The 24,173-nt window shown below is 49.1% G+C and overlaps 1 protein-coding gene across 2 annotated transcripts in view; it reads left to right on the forward strand.

The window, feature by feature from the left end:
• Window positions 1-24,173, forward strand: part of LMF1 (lipase maturation factor 1) — a 159,218-nt gene that overhangs the window by 42,317 nt on the left and 92,728 nt on the right. For both annotated transcript variants that reach the window (XM_027656627.1, XM_027656628.1), the window contains exon 4: window positions 11,671-11,819. In XM_027656627.1, coding sequence (XP_027512428.1) covers window positions 11,671-11,819 — 149 coding nt within the window. The remainder of the gene's footprint in view (window positions 1-11,670; window positions 11,820-24,173) is intronic.

A 24,173-nucleotide genomic window follows, 5' to 3' on the forward strand; every position in this document is an offset into this window, starting at 1 on the left:
TTATGGCAAAAAAAAACCCCAACAAACTAGATAAAACTTTCTGGTTTGACATTCTGCTTTTAATAATTGTGGCTGTTCCTGGGGAAGGGGGTGAAGGGGTCATCATGTGAAATCTTTGCCATCAGGGCTGCAGCGTTGCAGTGAGCTTTTCTGGTTGCAGATTTTGGTGGGAGGTGGCTCAGGGGCTCCATGTCCTGCATCCTCCTTCCCTCTCTGCCTCTGGAACCCCTTGACAGAGTGGCTTTAAAGGTGTCCAAAGGACACTTCTGGCTTTTTTTTTTCCAAGTGAGAGATGGGAAGAACACCACCCTCTGGGTCTTGGTCTTGCTGCTTTGGTGACTTGTCCTTGATGTGTGGCAGCAGATTTCTCAGGCAGGTTGGTCCCATGGGGATTTACTGTTTCCTGCAGACTGATGGAGCATCCAAAGACTTCCTTACACATCCATTTGCTGTTGCTAAAACCAGTTATGCTGCAGTATTTCTCATTAATTTTGTCATTTTTCCAGCACCTAAAGGGGCCTTACAGGAAGGCTGGAGAGGGGCTTTTCACAAGTGCACAGAGGGAAGGGATTTAAACAGAAAGAGATTAGATTTTAATGGGATATTGGGTAGAAATTGTTCCCTGTGAGGGTGGTGAGGCCCTGGCACAGGTTGCCCAGAGAAGCTGTGGCTGTCCCATCCCTGGAAGTGTCCAAGGCCAGGCTGGACAGGGCTTGGAGCAACCTGGGCTGGTGGAAGGTGTCCCTGCGCATGGCAGGGGGTGGAACAAGATGATCTTAAAGGTCCTTTCCAACCCAAACCACTCCAGGATTCTATGATTTATAATTTGCACTGTGTGTTACTCCATGAAGTGATTGCTGAACTGGTTCATCTCTGTCTTTAGATGAACAGGGAGATTTCAGGACTTGGAAGCCTTGGCTCAGGTCTCTGACCATCAACATTTCTGCCTGTTTTTGTTTGCTCACCCCTTTGTGCTGTGCAGGGTGAGAACAACCCCCTAAAGCAGTTGACTTTTTGGCATCTGCCCCATGATTGCCAAAAATCTGCTGCTTCCTCCTCCATCTCAACAGATCTCCTTCAATCAGATGGGCTTTGAAAGCAGCTTTTTGATTTCCTGAGATCCTTGTTTGCTCTTCCTTCCTCCTGCTCCCTCTTTCTTCCTTTGTTCCTGAGGGTTAAAGCTGTGGGTGTTGAGGTCCTGTTACTCATTTTGGTCCCTTCTGAGCTCATCCTGCTGAAAAAAGGGCCTGGATTAAAGCAGCCCTGGATCCCAGCAGAGTGACATCACCAGGGCTTTGGTACAGCAATGTGAGGGATGGAGCTGAGTGGAGAGTCTTGTTGGATGTGGCAATATCAGTTTTCTTCTTGAACTGTAATCCCCAAAAAATTGGGACACAGGAAAAAAATTGTTGCTCTGGACAGAGCAAATCCCCTTGTAGAATTAGAAAAATCAAAGCATAGGTGCTGTAGTGGTTTTGTCCTGCTGTCTTGTGTTAATGGCATTTACTTTTTTTTTTTTGCTTGGCTGGTTGAGGGTTTATTGAGTTTTTTAAGGTTTTTAATGTAAAAGATGGAATTCCAGAATCATTGAGGTTGGAAAAGACTTCTAAGACCATCAGTTCCACTCTGTGCCTGATCCCACCTTGTCCCCAAGCCCAGAGCACTGAGTGCCACGTCCAGTCCTTCCTTGGACACCTCCAGGGATGGGGACTCCAAACCTCCCTGGGCAGCCCCTTCCAAGGCCTGACCACCCATTCCATGGAGAAATTCCTCCTGCACTGGTAAGTTCAGCCCACTAGAAACCACAGTGCCCTGTTGCCTCCATAAGCACAACTGTTAATTTGTGCTCTCCTTCTCTGGGACATCCTTTCACTACCAGGACCTGCATTTCTTCTCCTGCACCGGGACAGCCTTTCATGTCCCACCTAAAAGGTGACCATAACCTGTTCATGGTCTTTTGTTAGAATTTAGGATAAATTTCTCCATGGAAAGGGTTGTGGAGTCCTGGCAGAGGCTGCCCAGGGTAGTGGTGGAGTCACCATCCCTGGAAGTGTTCTAAAAACACGTGGATGGGGCACCTGAGTTCAGGGTTTAGTGGTGAGCATGGTGGTGCTGGACTTGATGATCCAAGAGATCTTTTCCAGCCTCAACAATTCCATGATTCTGTAATTCTCACATATCACCATTGAGACTACCCTTTGGAGTTGCTCCTGTGATCCTGTGCCTGTTGGGGTGTTGGATGGGGATTTCTGCTTTGAGGTTAATAAATTATCCAGCATATTTTTTTTTCCTTGTTCCATATACGAGCTGTACTTAAAAAGCACCATACCCAGGAAAAAAAGTCAGGGATTCAGAGAAAATATTAAATGAGAGATTCGGTTCAAACCTGGGTGAAACCTGAAGGAACCCTCTCCCTGCTCTGTATTTGCCATCTCCTGCAAACACTGGTGTTGAAACGTGTGCTGGCACGAGGCTGAAGTTCCATCTCTCCGGGGCAATGGGAATCCCACGTGACACAGCAGGAAAAACTTGTCTAATGTGCTTTTTATTTGGAGGTTTGCTCTTGCTGTCTGCTGGCACAGCAGCTCGCCAGGTGCCTTCATGGTGTTGGTTTTAATTTGCTCTTGCCTGAAGTGCACAAGTGGGGAGGGATGGCTGGGAGGTGGTGAGGGGAGCGGGCTGGGGGAGCTTTGGGAGAACCATGGGAACAGCTGCTGAGGGTTTCTTAAGCTGCCAGAGCAGCCTGAAGAAAGATTTAACACCCAACAGGCACCTGTTCTTAGCAGTTTAGCTCCTCAGGCACATGGCACGGGGCTGCAAGGGGCCTGGCCAGAAGGAGCAGATGGAATGTGTTCAGCAGGTTGCTTGAAAAGGTGGGAATTGCTGTGGATTGAGTGGGAAGGCGAGGCCGTGCCCTGAGGTGATGTGTAGCCCCAGCACTGAAGGGATCAGATCTCCTGGCTGTGGTGGCATCCCTTGGCCTTGGCCTTTCATTTCATTCTGTGCCAGCTCTGACATCTCACAGCCAGTCCCATCCCGTGGACAAAGGTCTCTGTGTGACACGTGGGCTGGGGACCATTGCAGGGTGCTCAGGCAGCTTTGTTCAGGTTGGACATGAGGAGGAATTTCTCCATGGAAAGGGTGGTCAGGCCTTGGAAGGGGCTGCCCAGGGAGGTGGTGGAGTCCCCAGCCCTGGAGGTGTCCAAGGAAGGCCTGGCCATGGCACTCAGTGCTCTGGGCTGGGGGACAAGGTGGGGATGGGGCACAGGGGGGATCTGTGGGCTGGGAGGGCTTTTCCAACCTCAGTGATCCTGGGAGTCTGTGATCAGCCTCAACCCTGCTCATCTCTGTCCAAGTTCACTGATGGACATCACTGACCCTGCTCCTCATGATCTGTTAGGGGGCAGCCCTGGGAAGCCACTGCCCTCTCTGAGCCGGGAACATTCCTGGGGCTTGTTCCCCTCAGCTCACTGGGATGTGAAGCACCAGTCTTGTGGCCTGTGAGGATTTTAAGGGATGGCTTCAGACACTGAGAATCCTGGAATGGTTTGGGTTGGAAGGGACCTTAAAGCTCATCCAGTGCCACCCCCTGCCATGGGCAGGGACACCTTCCACTAGCCCAGGTTGCTCCAAGCCCCATCCAACCTGGCCTTGGACACTCCCAGGGATGGGGCAGCCACAACCTCTTTGGTCAACAGGAGTGCAGAGAGTGAGCTGCTGTCACCCATCTGCAGAGCCATCCCACCCTTCCTGTGGATTCTCCCCACTTTGATGGCCAAGCTGGAGAGGTGCTGGTGTCCCTGAGTTCAGAGGAACAGGGATGAACTTATTTTCATTCCTTTAAGACAGAGTAATTAAATACAGTATGTACAGATCCCTCAAAATGACAGCCGCCCACAGAGCTAAAAACAGGAAATCCATTAACTTCATTATTTAAAAAATAAAATAAAAATCCTCCCAACTGATTCCTCTGTCACTTAGAGTTCTGCATGGAAGGAGGGCTAATTTAACGCTGCATTAACTCACTGTTATCACCCTCCTGTTACCTAAGTAGTTTCTAATGACTACCCTGGAGAGCACTTGGAAGCTTTTAAAAGTTTTTCATGCTAAATTTTTTTTTTCTTTTTTAATTCTGGGTAGTTTATACTTTAAAGAACAAAAGTTATGGATAACGTTTTCCCAAATCTTCCAACGACACTTCTGTTGGCTGCGAAACGTGAAGTATCCCAAGGCTGAGGAGGAGAAGTGGGGAGTGTTTGTTGGTTGTGGTGTTTTTGGGGAGAGGGGTTTGGCAGGGTTGGGCTGTGGGAAGCTGGGTCACACCTTGGGTTTGGTGGTTTTTGGGGCAGCAGAGTGGCCTGGGCTGGCAGTGGAGGACTGGGGTTATCAGCTCTTGCCCAGGACACGGAGCCAAAGGGAATTCTGTCCTTCAGCCTGTGAGTTTTGGCTCTCAGAGCTCTGAAAAGGCTCCAGGCCCTGCGGGGCCAGCGGCTTGTGAGACACATCCCTTTGTTCCGGGGTCTGCAATGAAAGGCACCATGAGCTGAGAAGCCATAAATCACAGCCTTTCCTCCTTGTCTTTCCCTCAGAGCTGTGGTGGATGATTTCTTCCTTTTTTAATCTCCTTTCTCTCTCTCTCTCTCTCTCTCCCAGCTCAGCTCCGCTTCTCAGATCAGCATCTCAGAACTTGGGGGGATTTTTTTTGCTTGAACGCTTCAAAATGAAGCATTCTTGTGGTTCTGAAGTATTTTTAAGTCTTAAAGTTGGAACTTTCTGCATTATACCCATTGGAAAGGGAACTTTGGTGTGCAGTGCCAGTCTCTGGGCTTTGCTTTCCACCTCATCGAAAGACTTAAATTATTTCAACCTTGTCTTGCCCATGTGCTCTGCCTGTGGATGGAGGAGGTTCAGAACTGCTCTTGGACATTATTAACAGGGTTTTCATGTTCAAAGTCTGTGTGATTGTGGAGAGACTTGGCCTTTCCATTAGGAATCACCAGAAATCCTGTCCAGCCAGAGGGAAACTTGTAAAACTCGACACAAACTTGAGTGTTTCTTGTAAGTGCTCTTTGTGCCTCTGTTTTTCCTGATAATTGGGAAGCTGGAGAGCGAAGGGGAGAGTCTCTGACTCTCTAACAGGTTTGTTGTCCTTCTGGAAAAGGGGAAATGACTGGGAAAAAAAGGCAAAAAGGGAGGGAGGTGATGCTTTGGGCTGCAGGGGAGAGGGAAAACCAGCTGCAGAGGGGTAACTGGGACAGGTGAGAGCCAATCCCAGCTGGAAGTGGTGGTAACTTTGCCCTGGGTTTTAGTGTGACCAGTGTTTCACACTGGAGATAAAAAAAGGTGTTTGTGGTTACCTGGAGCAGGATTTTCTGGTTTTTTTTCTGTGATTTTAACTTGTGTTACCAAAGAACTTCAGAGCAATGCAGCTCTTTTAGGCACAGTCAGGAGCTTTGCTTTCCTTGGAGGAAGTTGTTGCCGGGACTGATGAGTTGTGATGATTTACAGTACCAAAGTGAGGATGATTTGCAGTGTTATTTTTTATTTTACAAAAGCAAGGAAGAAGCAGGAACACTTATTTTCCATGAGTTGAGGAGTGGGTTCCTGTGAGACTTATCCTTCCTAGTTGAGATTTATCTTTCCTGATTATCTTCCTAGAAGATTAAGTCTGACCTGACTATTCTCTTTGGAGGCAATATGTAATTTTGAAAAGAAGTGTTGCTTCTGTCTATGTTGCTGTGTCTCTGTATTGATAGAAGGGTTCTGTTTTGGGCTTTTTCTGATTTGATCTGTGTTTCTGTGGGTGGGAGCTGAGGATGGAGGGCAGGGGAAGGAGGGTGAGGGGGTAAATGAGTATTTGCAGACTCACAAAATATCCTGAGCTGGGAGGGACCCACAAGGACCATCCATCCAACCCTCAGCCCTGCTCAGAACCATCCCCAAGAGTCACCCCCTGTGCCCCAGAGGATCATCCAAACCCTCCTGGAGCTCTGGCAGCCTTGGGGCTGTGCCCACTGCCCTGGGGAGCCTGGTCAGTGCCCAAACAGCCTCTGGGGGAAGAACCTTTTCCTGAAATCCAGCCTGACCCTGCCCTGACCCAGCTCCAGCCACGGATCAGACCATCCCATGCTCATCAGGAGAACCCAGACTGTTTTCACCAGGTGTTTTCACCCCAGGGCTGCAATCCTGGTTTTCAGGGCGGGAGGGAGGAGAGGCTCAGGAGCAGGTCTAATTCCAGGGTAATTCACTCTGTATTGGATGTCTCCCTCTCCTTGGCTGCCAGGGTGTCTGACACACAATATCCATAGGGAGACAGCTGCACTGCCCGCTGCTGGGAGCTGGAAAATCCATGTATCCACGCTGGAGAAGCTTTTGTGTGTGCCATGCAAACCTGCTCTCTGGAAGTTTGACATGTAGATATTTATATTCAGACAGAAACAACTTGCTACCTCACCTTATCTTGTATTTTAGGAAGGGGAATTAATAAAAATAAACTTCTGTGAGCTTTTCTTACTACAACCAGGTATAAGGGTTGATTTTTGGCCAGATGAATTTTTTTTTAGTCAGAAAAATAGATTAATTGAAAGTAGGAAACTTTAGACCCGTTTTTTGTCTTCTTCTGGAGGCTTTCAGCCCTTCTCTGCCTCATTGCTTCTCTCCCTGATTGTCCATGTCAACAGCAAACTGGGATGTGGAGACGGGGAGGAAAGAACTGAGCTGACTTCCCTCTGTAGCCATGGACATGTGATAACTTGGCTGTTCTGATGGGAAATTTATTTGATGGGAAGTCATAAAGATGAAAATTATGATATAATGATATAATCCTGTTTAATCTGTGCTCCATTAGAAAATAATACCCTCTATAGGGAGCCATAATGGGGCTGCCTTGGACTTTTTTTGGAGGCCGTTCATGCCAATTTTCTAAAACTTGTTTTAGCATATTCAACCCCAGTGAAGGTTCCTGCAGCCCTTCCAAGGCGTGGAGTCTCTGCTGAAGGATGAGGTGGGGCCGTGTGGTCCCGGCTCCTGCAGCTCCTCTGTCCAGCAGCACCTGGGTTTGGACTCCAGAGATCACTTAATGTAACAAACCCTGCGTTCTGTGAGGGATTATATCATTTTAAAGAAGGAAAACGTTTGAAAACCCTAAAAGGAACACAGGAAAGCCTTTTTTTCCTGCGTTGTTTTTCCTTCCTTCCTTCCCTCTGGCACATCCCCCTTGTTTTCCTCCTCCTCCCCTGCCCCAGCAGAGACCTCCAGAAAATGCCAAAGCCACGGATTTGGCTGCATCAGGCTCGGAGCATGTCCCAAACATTCCCAACACGTGTGGGGCAAGTGCAGCCGCCATTGGCAGTTTATTTTATTTCCATCTTTATTTTTTTTTAAATTTTTTTTTTTTTCCCCCCAAAAAAAGCCCAGCCCGTGGCTCCCTCTCCGGCTGTGCTGGGATAACAATGGGGCGCTTTGTGCCGCTCTGCAGCTGCTGAAATTTGACGAGATCCAAGTGAAGAAAACAGGAGCAGGTGGGTCAACAACGTGACCCTTTCGTTCCCAGCAGGATCAGTGGGAGCCCCAGGATGGAGCCCAGGAAATGAGGGTGTGTTGGTTGGTGCCTCGAGGATGGGAAATGCCCTTTGGAGTGAGGTTTGCTGCTGTTTATCCAATGGGTTTCACCCCAAAAATTCCAGGGCTGGGCAGTGTTGCTGTAGGGGATGAAGCGGCTTCGCTCCACAAAGGAGATCTTTGCTCCGGTACCGGGGCTTTGGTTCCCAGATTGTCACTGGTTTGTTGGGTTTTGTGGTGCTCCATGGCTGCCACATGGATGCTCCTGAAGTTCCCAGTGGCCAAGGCCTGCCCTCCCCTCTCCCAGCCCCAAAGTGGGGCTGTCCCAGATACGGCTGCCCCATCCCTGGAAGTATCCAAGGCCAGGTTGGACAGGGCTTGGAGCAACCTGGGAATAGTGGAAGGTGTCCCTGCCCATGGGTGGAATGGGATGAGCTTTAAGGTCCCTTCCAACCCAAACCAGTCTGTGATTCCATGATTCTATCACGATTTCCCCTCTGAGTCCCCCCAGGTCATGGAGATGACTTCCTGCATGTCCATGTTTTTGCTGTGCTAGTGCAGTCCTGGAAAATGCCAAGGGTGGGAATTGCTGCAGCTTGGAGGAGGGTTTGGTCCGTGGTTCCTGGGGTGTTTGGTGGCGATGGAGGATGTGACTGTGTTGTGCTCCTTTCCCTGGCACTGCCACATCAGCAAATCCACCTCATTGTGGAATCCTGGAATGGTTTGAGTTGGAAGGGATCTCAAAGCTCATCTTCTTTCAACCCCCTGCTGTGGGCAGGGACAGCTTCCACTTCATCACCTTCATCAGTGCTGCCCACCTGATAGTAAGAGGAGGGTAAGATCAGGGAGAAAACCACTGTTAGTAATCAGATGTGTGGGTCAGCAAAGAGCCACTTGTTCCTCAGCCCTTCCCTGCCCGGCTGCGGTGACCTGGTTGATTCCTTGGAGGTGTCACAGTGTGTTTGGGCTTTGGGAACCCCTGCAGTGGTGGCAACCATTTCAAAGGTGGCAACACTCAAACTTCAGCAGAGACACAGCTATGGCCTGGGAGCTGTCTGAGATCATGATGGATTTGGAGTCTGAGGCTCGTGAGGGCAGATGTGAACAACTGTTGGTGAGTCAGCGGCTGCAAACGGGAGGTTCCTGGTGATGGATCTTGTAATCCTGATTCTGATATCAGTTTACAGTCAAGCCCCAATGTGAGGTGGAGCAGAGCTCCCCCCTTGTACCTGGAGCTGTGGATGCACTTGTGGTGTTGAACATGTTCACGTCTTCGGGAGTCCTCCTGAATTACCTGTAATTTTAGTAGAAGCCATGTCATGTGGGGCATCTCAGATAATCCCACCATCACAGGCACTTCCATAGCTGAGGGAGTAGTACCCAGCTCAAGCTCTTTGTTTGCTCAACATGAGGCCTGAAAGAGGAATGGACTCGGTGACCTTAAGAGATCTTTTCCAGCCTTAATGATTTTCTGGGAATGACAGGCTGTGGTCAGGATGAGTCCATGCTAACTGAGGAAGGGGAAAGCAATGAGAGCTTTGTCAGTGGGTTGGGAGCAGGAAAGATCCAAGATGAGGAGCTTATTGGGGTGGAAAGAAGATGGATAGGGGCTGGAGAGGAGCTGAGTGCAGGGTGTGGAAAGCTGATCTGCACAACCCCACTGCCAGCTGCGGACACTCCATCCCTCAGGAAGGGCTGGGGATAAATCAGAGCCTCTCCCAGCTTATCTGCACTTAGCCTTGGGTTTTAGCAGGGCCTTGGTGGGATGTGCTCTGCAGTTCAGGGGTGCAGCACCACCCTTCAGCTGGAGGGGCAGGATTCGTCCACGAGCCGAGGAGGTTTAGGCGCGGACTCGTGACCCGGCGCTGCGCCCGTGGTTTGTCCTTGGCTGCACTTGCAGTTAAACCCGGCTTGGTGCCGGCTTAGCTGTGCCTGTGCTGAGCAGCAGGGCCTTGGAGCAGTGGCTCCCAACAGCTGGCAGCTCTGTTTACCCCGGGCTGGCCGAGCCGGCCCCTTCCTGGCACGGCCCAGGCGGATTATGCCGTTGGTCCCGCAGCCGCGTGGGGCCGGTGCCAGGATTGCAAGTTGTCTCTTTGGAACGAGGAGCACAGGTGCAGGGCCGGGCTCCTGCTCCAGGCAGCCAGCACTTCTCGGGATGTGTGTGCCGGGAGCATCCTCCGATAACCCGTTTGACCCGTGGGAATGGGGTCAGGCAGGACCACGAGATCCTTCTGTGCCCCTTCCCTCTGCACACACAAACACCTCCCTGGGAATTGGGGTTTGGATTAAAATGACTTTTTGAAAGTAGGAGAAAGCGCTGCTGTGTCCTTGAGAGAGGCTGCTCTCCGAGGGGAAGGGATGGGCAGGGATGCAGAGGCTGTTTGGATCCCACTCCAACATCCATCCTATGGATCTGCAAGCCTAACCCAGTGATTAACATATGAAAACGTGGCTAACAGTGGGATTCTTGTGCAGGCAGGGATGAAGGAGATGGACGACCCTTTTGGTGCCAGTCAGCCCCAGAGCTGCTCTTCGGGCACAACCAACCTCTCCCATTTGGAATTAGCTGGTACTTTCCTGGTGCAGCTGCTTTTAGTACAATATTCTTCACTTCTCCTCTCTGAAGCGCTAATTTAGGCAGTTGGGGTGCGTTTTCTGAAAACTACAGGATGTATGGAGGGAGAATTGGGAGTTTTTAATAGCTGTGTGATGTATAATAATCTGAGGGGGGAAAAAAAATCCATTTTTATTTAAGGGGTTTTGTGCGCATTAAGGTAAAAAACCCGAGTTTTCCTCACTGCTACTGAAAATATTTTAAAGCAAATTGAAAGTAGTTTTGCTTGTGTGACAGCATCGAATCATGGGTTTGAAAACTCTTCTGGTGGGGAATCAGGTGTCTCAGGCTGGAGCTGGAAGGAATGGATGGGTTTGGAATGTTTGCTGCCTGTTTGGGCTGGGTGAAGGGAGGTGTTGTGGATCACACCAGTGAAGTGCCTGGAGAACCCTTGGGAGGGAACATGGCCACATGTGAGCCAAGGACACTGCCTGGTTTAATTTGTGTAGACATGTAGATGGGAATGTGTCTTAAACGTGCCCAACAAGTATCTTAAATGGCTCCAACAATGGTACTGAATTTTCAAGAATTATCCTCACCAAGGTGCTTTTTTAATGGTTTTAAAGCACAATTGTATCACAAAGAAATATTTGAGGATAAGAATAATTGGAGGTGGGACAGAGCTGGAGTAATTTGGTTTTGGCAGCAATATGTTGTTAATTCAAAATGTAGTGGGGGTTGGACTTCACCTGTCACAACAAGGCTGAGTGTTCTGCCTCTTCCAGAACAGTCATTTCAATATTTATACTCTGGGCTGGGACAAAAAAGTGCAAAATGCAGATTTGCATGAATTAGGGAAAGTCTGGCTTCTCCAAAGCATCCCATAGCACAGGGAGCAGGTTCATGGTGTGATCCCAAGGCTCTGCTTTGATCTCAGCTCTACTGGTTCAATCCAGGGTAATTTTGTTAAATCCAACCATGTGTAAAATCCAACAATGGGTAAAACTGGCCCAGTGGACAGTTTGGACTTGTTGCCATTATGATTTTTCTTTATGATAAAAAAATTCCAATTGCACTTAATATGTTGGTGATAAATAAGACTTAATGAGATCTTAATCAATGTCTTTTGAAGATAAAACTGCCCCGTTTCGGCACAAATCCAGCATGGTCAGAAGGACTGTTGGCTCCGTGACTGGAGGAATCAGTGGCACTGCTCAGGGCACTTAAATCACATTTTTCTTTGCTTCACAGAAGTTATTCACTTTTCTCTCAGTTCACACTGCTTAAAATACCCATTTTTATGCAGTGTGTACTTGGAGAAGAACAACACAACCCAATGCATGTTGTGCGTTCCATAGCTTCAAACACCTGAACCAGCTGTGTGTGATGTATTGGGACAGTTGGGTACCTAATTTCCCCAAATTAAACCTAGAAAACGTTAAAGGCGTTTTTGTTGTTTTTTTTTTTCCTTCTTCAGTGTTTAAAATTAGCGAGAGGGTAACTTACAGCACCATAACTATTCTCTTTTTCTCCTTTCTCACACGTTGGCACCGCAGGATGGGAGTCGCAGCTCCTGGAAACAGGATTCCTGGGGATATTCCTGTGCCCTCTGTGGACCTTGTCCCGCCTTCCCCAGCACACTCCTCCTTCCAGCATCGTCATCTGGGGCTTCCGCTGGCTGATTTTCAGGATCATGCTCGGAGCGGTGAGTGGTGCTTTGGTCCTTTGAGGTGACAGCCAAAGGGATGTCTCACCCCAGCACAAGACCTGCCCCTCGTCCATCAGAATCCTGTGGGTTGGGAATTTTTCCTAGTGGAGAAAGAGTGTGCAGAGGGAAATGCTTCCCAGAATCCTTGCCCTCGCTCTGAGTGGTTATTTTAAGGATAAAACAGGAGTAAGAATATCCGTGTTGGTGCTACCCCTGGGATTGGCCCTTGCAAAGGATTGGAAGTGGAGCCTTGGGCATTGTGGCTTTTCCATAAGGCTGTGAGGAATCTGGTGGGTAATTCCCTGGAAGCAGCAGCTTTACCCAGTTCTTTTTTCCTTTGTATGTGCTCTCCTGAAGTGTCACTCTCTGCTCTGTGGTATCAAAGAGAACAATTGCTGCCTTACTGTCCCAGTGCCAGTGGAAATTCCCAAGTAGCTTGTAAGAGAATCCATCAGGAACTGCCCCATCTCTGTTGCAATAAAGGTGTGGCAGGGGCACATCCTGACATCTCCATCTGCTTGGACACTTCAAAATATCCCAAAACTTTAAGGATCATCACTGTAGGAGGGGTGGCTGGGTGGGTTTTTTTGTTGTTTTTTTTCAGGAATCTCATGGTGAATGTATTATTTTGGGGCATTTGTCACCAATGGAATCTTCCCAAATGTCAGCGTAGGCCCTTCATCCTCTGTGGCTGGAGGCTGGATCCTGTGGGCTTGGTGCTCCTCACCTTCTAAATGCTGCAAGAAAGTCCTGGATGTGGCACTCAGTGGGTGATGAATCAAAGATTGGACTCGATCTTGGAGGTCTTTTCCAACCTAAATGATTCTGGGATTTGGTGATTCTCAGCTGTGATGCTGATTATAGAATGAACTGATTGTCCATGACACCAAGTGTAGGGAAACCCAGCTAATTTCCTTAAAAAATTATATGATCACCAAGTTTCCCCCCTGCTTTCCTCCTGAACTGGGAGTCTGACTGAGCTTTGCTCCTGCTAATGTGTGATATATTCTGAATTATGGGACAGGCTGGATACAGAGGAAAGCCATGCTCCCCAAACATCTTTGTTACTGTTATCTGTGCTGCTTCTCTTCTTTAGCTGGAGAGTAATAACTCTCCTGTTATTGTCAGGAGAGCCTTTGCAGAGGAATTGGCTCCCGTCACACCCCAGAGTGTCTGGGATACTGATACATCAGGAACAGGCACAGGAGCAGAGAGCATGGAAAGGTCATTAAATGGGGATCTACACAAGGCAGTGGAAATGGGTGATTGATGGGATCTTTAATGTTTTGGGGCCCAAACACATGTCCTTCTCCTCCGGGGCCGGGTAACGACGCTCGCAGGCAGCGGGAAGGGAGTTTAACGCGTGACAGCGAAGGATCCTCCTGGAAAGCAGGTGCTCCTGCTCCCAGGGCATCTTTGGTTTCCTCCTAATCTGGGCAGGAGCTGAAGCTTGTGCACAAGTGTGTTCTGGAGGCAGCTTTTCCCAGGGGTGGGATTGGCAGGGGTTGTATTTTACACAGAAAGGACATTCGGCTTTCCCGGACAGTTCTCCGAGGACTCTTCTGGGTGGTTGGGGAAAGGCTTTCCTTGGAAAATCCTCCAAGCAAATGGCATTCCCTCGGCTCAGCTGTTTTCTCACCTTGTGCTGGGTGTTAGGTGAGCAGTGCCATGTTTGAAATACACCTCAGGTGGGCAAGGAGGTCTCTCTTCTGCAATGTGGTGGCTCCCAGTGAGGACTCCACGTTCTCCTCCTGTTCTCTGTGGTTGGTTCCTGTATCATGGGGCTGATTTCACTTGTCAGTCTTTTTTTTTTTTTTTCTCCATTCACTGTATCCTATTTGGGCTCTTTTTCCATGTGGAGCTCTAGCAACCAGAGACTTTGCACTTAGCAAACCTGCTCTAGTGGAAGGTGTTGGAGGAAGGGTTGGAACGAGATGATCTTTAAGGTCTCTTCTGACCCAAACCGTTCTGTGATTCTGTGATAAGGGAGTTTTGCTGTTTTCTAGCTACTCTCCCCCCAAAAAATCATATCCAGATCTCGCTTCATTGCCCATGTCTTCCCTGGGGCTGGCTGGGCTTGCTCAGGGGGGAGGTGGAGCAATGGGAAGTGGAATAATCCCGGCTGTGTGTGGCGGGAGCCGAGGAGCGCGGGGCTGGTGCTGCCGCCGGGGTTTGATTGGCAGCGAGTGCTGGGCTGAGCTCAAATATTGCTGACTTTTTCAGAGGCGTAATTACGTGATTCAATCTATATGTTTGATGTTCCTAACGATCCATTAGCGCGGGATGTAAAGGCGGATGATGCTTCCTGGGAACGCACAGAGGCAACAGAACAGCGGCTCTTTGTGCGAGCGAGCGCTTGTTGGGAAATAAGTGATGCAAACAGACATTTGTGGGGCTGATTTGCCTGATTTACTCAGAAGAGCTCAGTGCCTTGATGCCTCCGTCGTTCTGCTCGTGATAATCTCTGTCACTTGGGTTCCTTGGAATTTTGGAAGGTGCAAAACGTTGGTTTGTGTCGCCACCAGAATCACGGGGTGGGGGAGCAAAGGTGTGTGCCCAGACTTGTGCCACCCCTCCAAGTGAAAGGGTGAGAGGAAACGACCTCAAGTTGCACCAGGGAGGTTCAGATCAGAGATTAGGAAAAAACTGTTCACTGGCAGAATGATCAGGCATTGGAATAAGTTGCCCAGGAAGGAGGTGGAGTCACCATGTCTGGAAGTGTCCAGGAGGTGCCTGGATGTGGCACTTGGGGATGTGGTTTTAGGGCTGATCGTTTTGGTGCTGAGGTAACTGTTGGATTAGATGATCTTGGAGGTCTTCCAGCCTTGGTTCTGTGATTCTGTCTTATCCAAGGACATCACCCAAACTACGATGACTTGCCAAGAGGAGCAGCCCTGCTGCCAGTAGGGCCCTTTCCTTGGTGGTAATGAGGTGGTTTTTGATCAACATTCCCCATCTGACTTGTGGGGTGGGAGCTGAGGCTGCATCTTGGTGTGCACTGAGCTCAGTCCTGAGAGGTGGTTGTTCCCCAAGGGCTTCCAGTCAGCATTTTCCTTTGCAGCAGCACTGCTGGGATGTGTCCACTCATTACCCAAAGGACTTGTAGGTAATGTTTGCGCGCTTGGTGATGTGGTGTTCTGTACAAATCACAGAATCATGGAATGGTTTGCATTGGAACAGATCTGAAAACTCATCCAGTTCCCCCCCATGGGCAGAGACACCTTCCACTAGACCAGATTGCTCCAAGTCCATCCAACCTGGCCTTGAATTTCCAGGGATTGGGCAACCACAGCTTCTCTGAGTAACGGAGAAGAATTATCACTGGGATGGAAGGAGGAGGTGGGGGAGGTTTGAGCACTGGGGGTGTAACAGCACTTTGGGAAACAGGGAGTAAATAGAGAATTAAGGTGGAGCTGTCCTGCAAAGGATCACAGCCATATGGAATAAGTTACCAGGGAAAGTGGCTGGAGCAGAGGCTGTGAGTGAGTCTGAGACATCTTGATTAGTTTCTGGAGGAAGGGATTGAAGAGCGGAGTGAAAAAGCAGGGAAACGGGATTTAAAGCACATTACCACTTTAATTTAAAAGTGCCCAAAGCAAGGAAATTCAGATTTAGAGCTGCCAATCTCCCCCTGGCTGCTGCAGGTGTCGGGGTTGGGAGGACTCCAGGGTCTGTGTCCAGATGGGTCTGTGCCCCGTGGGCTCCTCTCCCGGCTGGGACCACGAGCCTGAGCCTCGTTTGCCCCAGGAATTAGATCCTTTAATCTGTGTGTTATGCAATAATATATAATATCAATATTTAGAATATAAATGTGTTTTTATGTACTCATCTGCTCTGTGCAGTGTCCTGGACACCTTCCTTGTGTGATGCCCTTAAACTGTTCCAGGGCAGCTCCCAGCTCATCGGGCCGGTGGAACCCCGGGAGCTGGGATGGGATCCCTTGGGGAAGGGGTTTTCTTCTCCCCTTTATCCTGGAAAGCCCTTTCCAGGATCAATCCCTCCTTACCCAGGGTGTGTCACACACAAGGTCCTGAGGAGCACAGGGGGAATTTAGGGAAACTCAAGTGCATCTTTTCCAGCTGGGATTTGTGACTTGGCGCTCCCCTTGCTTTGCTTCCTGTAAACAAAATTTCTCTTTAGTTTTTTCTCTCCCACTTCCCGGATTTCCCTTTCTGACAGTAACTCCAGACTGACCCCCCCTTCCCAAATCCAAGCTCAGCCTCTCTGAGTTGTTCAAGTACATCCTCAGAAGCCGCTGCAGAACAGAGGAGTTTGGAGCAGTTCTTGGCAGGCAGAGACTTAGTAAATGATTTAAATCCTCTGGCGTTTCAAGTCTGCACAAAAGATATTTTCCCCTTTTACAGGAGGAAAAAAGATCATTTAAAGTTATAGTCTTGGGAAATAATAATAATAATAAGCAATAATTTTTCCCCTTAAATTGTCAAAAATTTTTCCTGGTAAATGTTGCCCATCTTTCCCAGAGATGTGTTTTCACGAAGAAAGGATCAATTATTTCCAGATTATTTGTATATCACTTGATATTTGATACGTTCTGAAGTGATTTTGAATTTTCTTTAGCATTTAAAAAAACCCCCACTTCATTTAACCAACTGCAGAAAATCCTTTTAGAAACTTGTGGTTCGTGTTAAACTCTTCGTGTTTCTTGTTTTGTTTTCGCTTGGATCCTGTTAAAAGTGTCATAACGTGGGTGGCATTTGAAAGGTTACTGGAAAGGGTGGGGATGTGATTAGCTAATAAGGGAGATGAACTTTCTGGCAAAAATACCCAAGACTTTGAAGCAAACAGAATCTGGATGCCTGGAGTAAAATTGCATTAGATGTAATGAAATAAAAGTGGGAATTTAAGGCCATCCCTAAATGTAAAAGGAGGAGGAGAAGAGGAATCCAACGGATGTAGTTGTCATCTCGGTGACAAGCGTGCCCTGATCCTGGGCATTATGGCTCTGAAATTGAGAATAATTATTCTAATTTGTTTTATTACATTAGCGTGGGTAGGAGGGAAGAAAGGGAGCTTTCTTCCCCGGCTTTCTCATTATTCATGGGCAGCGCGGCGGGGCCCGGCTCCCGGCTCCCGCGCCGGGGCTTCATGGGAATTTTTGGAAAATGATGTCTGCAATGTTCTGACCTTTGCCGTCCCAGCTGCAGCCCTCCTCCTCTCTGCAGGGATCCCACACTTGACTCCTTAGCAACCTCCTTTGTGCCTCTGATCTCTCTCCATTTGTCTGGTAATAGCCCTTGGCAGGAAGACTTGTTGTTCCTTCGGTGGCTGTAAAAGGCAGGAGCCGCTAATGCCAAGGACTTTTCAAAATCCCTTTCACCCACTCCTTGCAGCGCTGCCTTCAAAGTCACCCAGATGCTGGTGCAGTCGTGGTGGCTTCTCAAAGGGTCTTTTTGGGGAGTTGAAGGGGGAAAACCAGCAAATCAAACAACAACAAAGTCAACAGCGGTGACTTCTCTTCCAGGAAAGCGGTTTCCAGTCCCTCCACTTGTGGGGGTTTGTGGTTGTGTTTGTGGTGACTCTGGTTTGGCTTCTGTGCTGGACCAACCCCTGCCTGTTTTAGGAGGATCTGGATGTTCACCTGACTTTCTGCAGGTGGGACCTGTCCTGGGGCCATCATCTGTGCAGGGGGTCCCAGGCAGGTGTAGGGTCTGTTCACCTGAATCATCATCAAGTCCTGGAATGGTTTGGGTTGGAAGGGACCTTAAAGCCCATCCAGTCCCACCCCTTGCCATGGGCAGGAACACCTTCCACCAGACCAGGTTGCTCAAAGCCCCATCCAACCCATCCTTGAACGCTTCCAGGGATGGGAATTGCTCCAGGGAATCTGGGGCCTGATGTATAATGTGCTAATGTTGGACCAGAACTGATGTTCTCCAGATGATGGGAAGTGCCATCCTGTGCAGGCTTGGATCTGAACAAGAGCTTGGATCTGCTCTTGGCTGTGGGCTTGGAAGTGATGTGCAAGGCACAGAACAAAGGTGTTCCATCAGCAGTGTCAGCTGAGCAGCATCAACCTGCCATTGTCTGGCTGAAGGATCAGAAGATATGGAGGGGTTTGGGTTGGAATGGACTTTAAAGCCCATCCAGTTCCAACCCCCTGCCAAGGGCAGGGACACCTCCTACTATCCCAGGTTGCTCCAAGCCCCATCCAACCTGGCCCTGAACACTTCCAGGGATGGAGCATCCTGTTGTTTCTCTCTTTCCATGGAAGAAGCAACAGGGAGTTGAATTCCTGACCGTTGGTTCAGTGGGGTTGGTGTGAACATCAGGCTTGGCTCTTGCTAAAACCTTGAGTTTGCTGCTGTCAGAGCTGTAGGAAAACATTTCCACAAAGCCTGAGACCTGTGTCGCGTGTTCCTTGGGTGGCACTTCCTAAAGAAAGGGATGAAACACCGTGTACAGGACACGGGATCCAGCTCATCCTTCCTGCACCACAGAGCTTAATCCATCCAGCAGAGTGGGAGCCATGGAGGGCAGGGGTAAGTCTGGCCTAAATCCAGCCTCTGCCACCAGCCACAGTTCACGGCAAAGATTTGGGCTCATCAATTATGCAAATATTTAAAAGCATGCAAACAATTTCCACAGCCATAACGTGACCCTTGAGGCATTAATGGACTGTAGAAAATGCATTGAATTTTCAAATTGCTCCAACCTTTGCTGGGCTCGGGTATCAAACTTGGTGTCCTTTAGGAGGTGTATGTATATAAAAAAGCATCACCAAGTGCTGTCTTGGAGCAGCTCAGAGGGAGTTTTAGACACCCAGCAGAAGGAGGGTCTTGTTGGGTTCCTCGGATTTACGTGCTCCAGGTGCCAGGCTCTGGGAGCCCCTTCCAGCTTTGCCATGTAGTCCTTAAACAATTTTATTTTTAAATTTGACCCTTGTCAAGCTCCTTCCTCTTCCGTGAATTGGGCTCTAAATTACAGCCACTTTGTTTCAGAGCACACTGGTGAATGTTTGGCTTTCAAAGAGATGCCAAAACCGCTTTTTCTGCGGGCAGCAGAGGTGCTGTGGGAAGGGCACGGATTTGGGATTTTTCTCTGGGAGTGTTTCTTATTTATATGATGAGAAAGATGAAAAGCTGGAATTTAGTATTGCCCATCATGGAGATTTGTTGGTGGGTTTTCACCCATCTTTTTCATAGTGAAGACACAGAGAGGTCTTTAAATTGACTCTGAGTTTCTGCCACCGGTGCCCCGTTCCCCACCCTTCCCTCTGGAGCCAGGATCAATGGGGGTTTTGCAGACATAGCTTGAGTCACCAGCTTTTTGCTCGGCTTCCCGTGCTATTGGCCTGTCTGTACCATTTTTTTCAGAATTAATTTTGGGCTGAAAAAGTCTCAAAGAGTGCTTTGTTCCTCCTTGACACTCACTCCAGGGAGAAAAAAAAAAAAAAAAAAGAAAAAGAAAAAGGGGAAAAAACCGTGGAAAATCTGACATCTGCATTGTAGAGAAAAATCAATAGATAGGGAGGAATATAATTATCCCCCACTCCTGAAAGAATTTTGCAGATATTTTTTGTAACAGTGACTCATATCGGCTCAGAGCTTGAATGACATTTTAATTATTTCGGCTTTTTTTCGGTTTGAATCACCCAAGTGCAGAGCTGGGAAGGGGCACAGCTGGGCAGAGCCATCCAGGAGCAGGGGGAAAGGCAGGATTTGGGGAGTGGGAGTTGAACTCTTCCCTCCCTCTGTGCGGGGTCGGAGCGGGAGCTGCGGGGCTTGATGGGCAGAGCTGGGGGCTGCACCCACAGCCACGGGGCTGGATCATCCCAGATCCGGGATGGATCACCCCTGGATCTGTGGTGGATCACCCCTGGATCTGTGGTGGATCACCCCTGGATCTATGGTGGATAACTCCCGAGTCCATGAGGGATCACTGCTGGATCTGTGGTGGTTCACCCCTGGGTCCATGAGGGATCACCCCTGGAGCTGTGAATCATCTGTGCTGGCATCAGGAAAATAAGGGAACAGTTCATCTTCTTTGGAGAGGTTTTGCTCCTTATGTGAAGTGTAGAATCCTCATGGAGGTTTCTGATGGTGCATCTCAAACTGGTGCTTGTGCCTGGGTGTGATCCTTGGGGAAGGGGGTCAGGGATGGAAGTGAGGGAGATGGAGGAGAAGGGAGCAATGGTGATGCTGTGGGTTTGCTTTGGGCAGGTTTAATTAGGAGGGAATCGGGTAATTAGAAACTAATTAGAGCAAAAAAAGGAAGGAGAGAAGAAGAGGTCTGAGGAGCAGAGACTGACCAGTCTGGGTGGGGCAGGGATGGGGTGGGAGGACTGGGGGTGCTGGAGGTTTGACCCACAGGGACCTTCCCAGGAGGATGCTCCCCCTCATCTCTGTTGGGTGGCTGAGCTACATCCCGGTGGGACAGCCTTGGGTGAGCTGGGAGAATCCTTGGAGCAGGGAGATGAGGTTGGAGAGGGGTTTCTGCGATTCCCATTCCCTGTGGCTGGATGTGGGTGCAGTGAAGGGCTCCTGGCTGGGCACACGCAGCTCCCACGCTCCGAGCCTTCTGCAGGGCCAGGAGGGGCAGGTCCTGGGGATCCAGGGGGATTTTCCCTTATGGAACATCTGCCAGTGAACCAGGAGTTCTTCCCCAGTCAGTGTTCAGCTTAATCCTAGCATCAGGAGCAGGGGATGGTACAATCCAAGGAGCAGTGTCCAGGTGTGCTCCTGGAAAGTGAGGGCCCATCCTCCTCAGGAGCTCATCCTGCTGTGCCTCAGGAAGGTGAATCCCAGGATTCACGGGGCAAAGGCACATTTCAGTGCCCTGAACCCAGGAGGGGCGTGTCTGTGGAGGCAGTGGCACAGCTCCCATCCTTCAGGTTCTGCTTCCCAGTCCCACATCACATTCCCTGTGCTGCCGTGTGCCGTGGCCTTGGCTTTGGGATTTCTGCCACGATTTCATCAAGCTCATGAAACGTAGGAAACAAAAGCTGTTCCTAAACTTCCTCTCTGCGGCTTAATGTCCTCTGAAATCCCTTTTGTTGGATATTTTCAATGCTGGGGAGAGAGAGGGAGCATGTGAGGTGACTCAGTGGAGCAGGACTGGAATTGGTTCAGTGGGAGTGAAGGGGGGATTTTGATTTCCACCCCAAAAGTCCCTTGACCGCCATTTGGCAAATGGATTCATCAATGTCCCACGTGTGAAGGAGAATTTATTAGTCATAAATAGCAAGTTTTGAGCAGGCTGAGGGAGTTTTATCAACCAGACTGGGTTGATGCCTCAGGAGCTGGGTCCAGCCCTGCAGCAGAGCTTGATCAATTTTGATTTGATGAATTTTTCCAAAGAATTTGCTGGGAAATAGTTTGGTTGTTTTTTTTTTTCCTTTGGTTGCTTGTGGATCTTGCTCAAGTGACTGCATGGTCACTTTGCCTTGAGCACTGTAGTGAGACATCAAAGCTGGGAATGATGCTGGAGGAAAATGGGGTCTTGTCCATGTAGCTGGTGTCTTCTCTCTCTGTGTCTTATTTATCTTCTCTAGCTTATATAAAATAAAAGTATGGTGACAAAAGTCACCCATGGCATATCCAGAGTGTGGGAAATGCTCTTTATCCATGACCCTGAACTCCTGGATGCAGAGCAGGGCTGGTGGATGGAGAGTTTGTGGGGACTGAGCGAGGCCAGCAGTGATTAAACCCAGGGATTTTATTGAACACCATTAAAATAAATTTAAAAAAAAAAAAAAAAAAAAAAAAGCCCAAAATGTAATTTTCCTTCTCCTGTGAAAAATGCTGGTGGATTTAATGCACCTTCATTCTGGGAGCCTGGAGGTTGGTGTTTCCCAGGTCCAGGCAGGTGCTGCATCTCCATCCTCCCCCTGGGCCGTGCCCTCAAGGGAGCAGATGTGGGAAGGAAGGAAGGAAGGAGATATTGAGCCCATATTTCACTGTGGAGTTAATTCAGCCCAGGGGGAACATTCTGAAGTGTCCATGTGGAGAGAAGCACAGGGGATGTCCGAGCGTGCGGAACCCCCGGAGCCACCGGACATTCCCAGGATAGAGATCCCAACCTTCCCCTTCCCCAGGCCAGGATTGCTTGGTGCTCCAAGGAACTGGGGGGGCACATTCTGACTGCCAAAGGCTCAGTCCAAACCATCAACCCCCAGTGTCTTTGCAGCCTCCTTCCCATCAGGATGGATTTAATAATCCTGGTTGGAGCGGGATTCAAAGCAAGGCCAGGGAGGTGAAAGGGCAATTGCTGGTTCACTTGGCCACCTGTTTCCTTCCCTTTGGCTCATATTTAATTTGTGTTGCTGAATTCCTTCCCCTTCTGATATCCTGAAAGTCCCCTCGGCCACCCCCTGGTGCAAACAGAGCTGGTGGTTTTTGGGGTGCCTGGTTTTTCCTGGGGTTGTAAGTGTGTAAATATTCATTTGCCTTTATCATTGGAAAGGGAAAATAAACTTTAAAAGCCGTTTTCCTGCCCCCTCCTTTTTAGTTTTGTCTATTAGAGCTGATCATAAAAAGGGGAAAGTGCAAAAATGTTTTCAAAACTCCCCATCTCCTGCCCTTTAGCCTCCAAAATAGATGCAGAATTCAAGTTTTCAGCTACTGCTCTGCCAGCTCAGAACTAGGGAGAAACTTCCCAAATTTTTTTAAACTTAAAGAAAAAAGGGAAAAAGCATCTTTTTAAGCAATTTGAGAATTTAGAAAAGGAGAAACAAGTTAGTGTGCAGTTTGCTACAGCACATCTTTTCCATGTTTCCTGAATGATCCCATTGCTGCATGACAATATTAGGAGCATTATGCCAAGGTGGAATAATATCCAATTATTTCTCTCCTTTCTTTGTTTTCCATTTAATTTGTCCTTATTGTTCGCTCCTTGAACTCTGCTTAATATAGACCCACCAAATATTCCTTGCAAGAAGTTGGTGTCTTATGCCCAAATGAGAGGAGAGTCCTCCAGGTCTGCTGGAGTCTCCTGGGCTTGTCCCATCCTCACAACCTCTGGCTCCTTTTCCTTCTTAATCCCTCCCATGTCCTCTCCTCATCCAGAGGGAGAAGGATTGGGGTCCCTCAGAGGTGCCCCAGCCTGTCTGGGAGCAGGGAGTGGGGAGTTTTCCTGGGCTTTGATCTGGCAGCAGGTGCAGAGTCCAGGCTGGTTCAGTGGGCACACAGAAATCATGGAAATGGGTTGGGGATTGTCAGCAGGCTGAGAGAATCCCCGGGAATGCGAAACCCCGGCAGATGTGGGGATTCCAGCTCCTCCCTTCCTCCTCCCACCCTCCTGTGCTCGCTTGGACCCAGAGACCACGGCTCAAACTTCGCATCTCCCAGAGAATGGGAGCTGACTTCCAAGAAAAATGGCAGCAGGAACCAAATAATTGGGTAAAAACCGAGTCGATCCAAGTGTGGAACATCAGGGTTTGTCAGGCCCCATCCTGGTGGGACCATACCCAGGGACCCACAGCACCAGGACGAGAGGAGATGGCCTGAAATAGCACCAAGGTGGGTTTAGTTGGATGTTAGGAGGAAATTCCCTGTGGAAAGGGTTGTCCAGCCCTGGCACAGCTGCCCAAGGCAGGAGTAGAGTCACCATCCCTGGGGTGTGGATATGGCACTTGAGGACATGGTTTCGTGGTGCTGGTGATTGTTGGACTTGATGATCTTGGAGATCTTTTCCAACCTCAGTGCTTCCATGATTCTTCACAGCAGGATCATGGAGTGACCCACCACGTTCTCCTTTCGTGGCTCCTCCTCAGCAGAGCTGAAGCCACAGAACAAGGAGATTTTCTGTGCACTTCATGCTCTTATTTCTTGGTCCAAATTCTTTGGAAAACTGGAAAACTCCCTTGCCAGTGTGGAAGTGGACCCAAGACAGCAGCAGGGGAACGATGACTTGAAACACCCCCTAATTATGAGAGTGGGAGTTTTCTGTGCTGAAAATCAGCTTTGATGATAAGGGTTTTAAGTGACTTTCCTGCTTGAAAGCTTCATAGTAAACAAAATGTGATGAACTGCCTTCGTGACTCATTGCAGGGAAGATTTGGATTGTCAGTGTGGTGCTTTTCTCTCAGATACTTGATTTAATTATCTGTGTGGAATCCTAGAGCTCGACAACAGTCTGGGCAGGCAGGAGGGAAGGTCATCGAGATAACTGGCCTGTTTTAATATTCCAGCATTCCTGCACAGAGCCTTCCCTAGCTCTGTCCTGCCCCTGCCAGGGCTGCCAGCTGAGGCACATCCTGTGAGATGCTATCAGTGGATCCTGTAATTTTAGAAAAGGTTGGAGGGCAGGACGAGCCGGGGATGATTCGGGAGGGGAAGATGAAGCCGGGAGTGTTGACAGCGAGTGTGTCTTGTCCTGGCCCCTCCTGCTGCA

The sequence above is a fragment of the Corapipo altera genome, unplaced genomic scaffold (assembly GCF_003945725.1).
Source record: "Corapipo altera isolate COAL_440 unplaced genomic scaffold, ASM394572v1 104, whole genome shotgun sequence".
NCBI classification, from domain to species: domain Eukaryota; kingdom Metazoa; phylum Chordata; class Aves; order Passeriformes; family Pipridae; genus Corapipo; species Corapipo altera.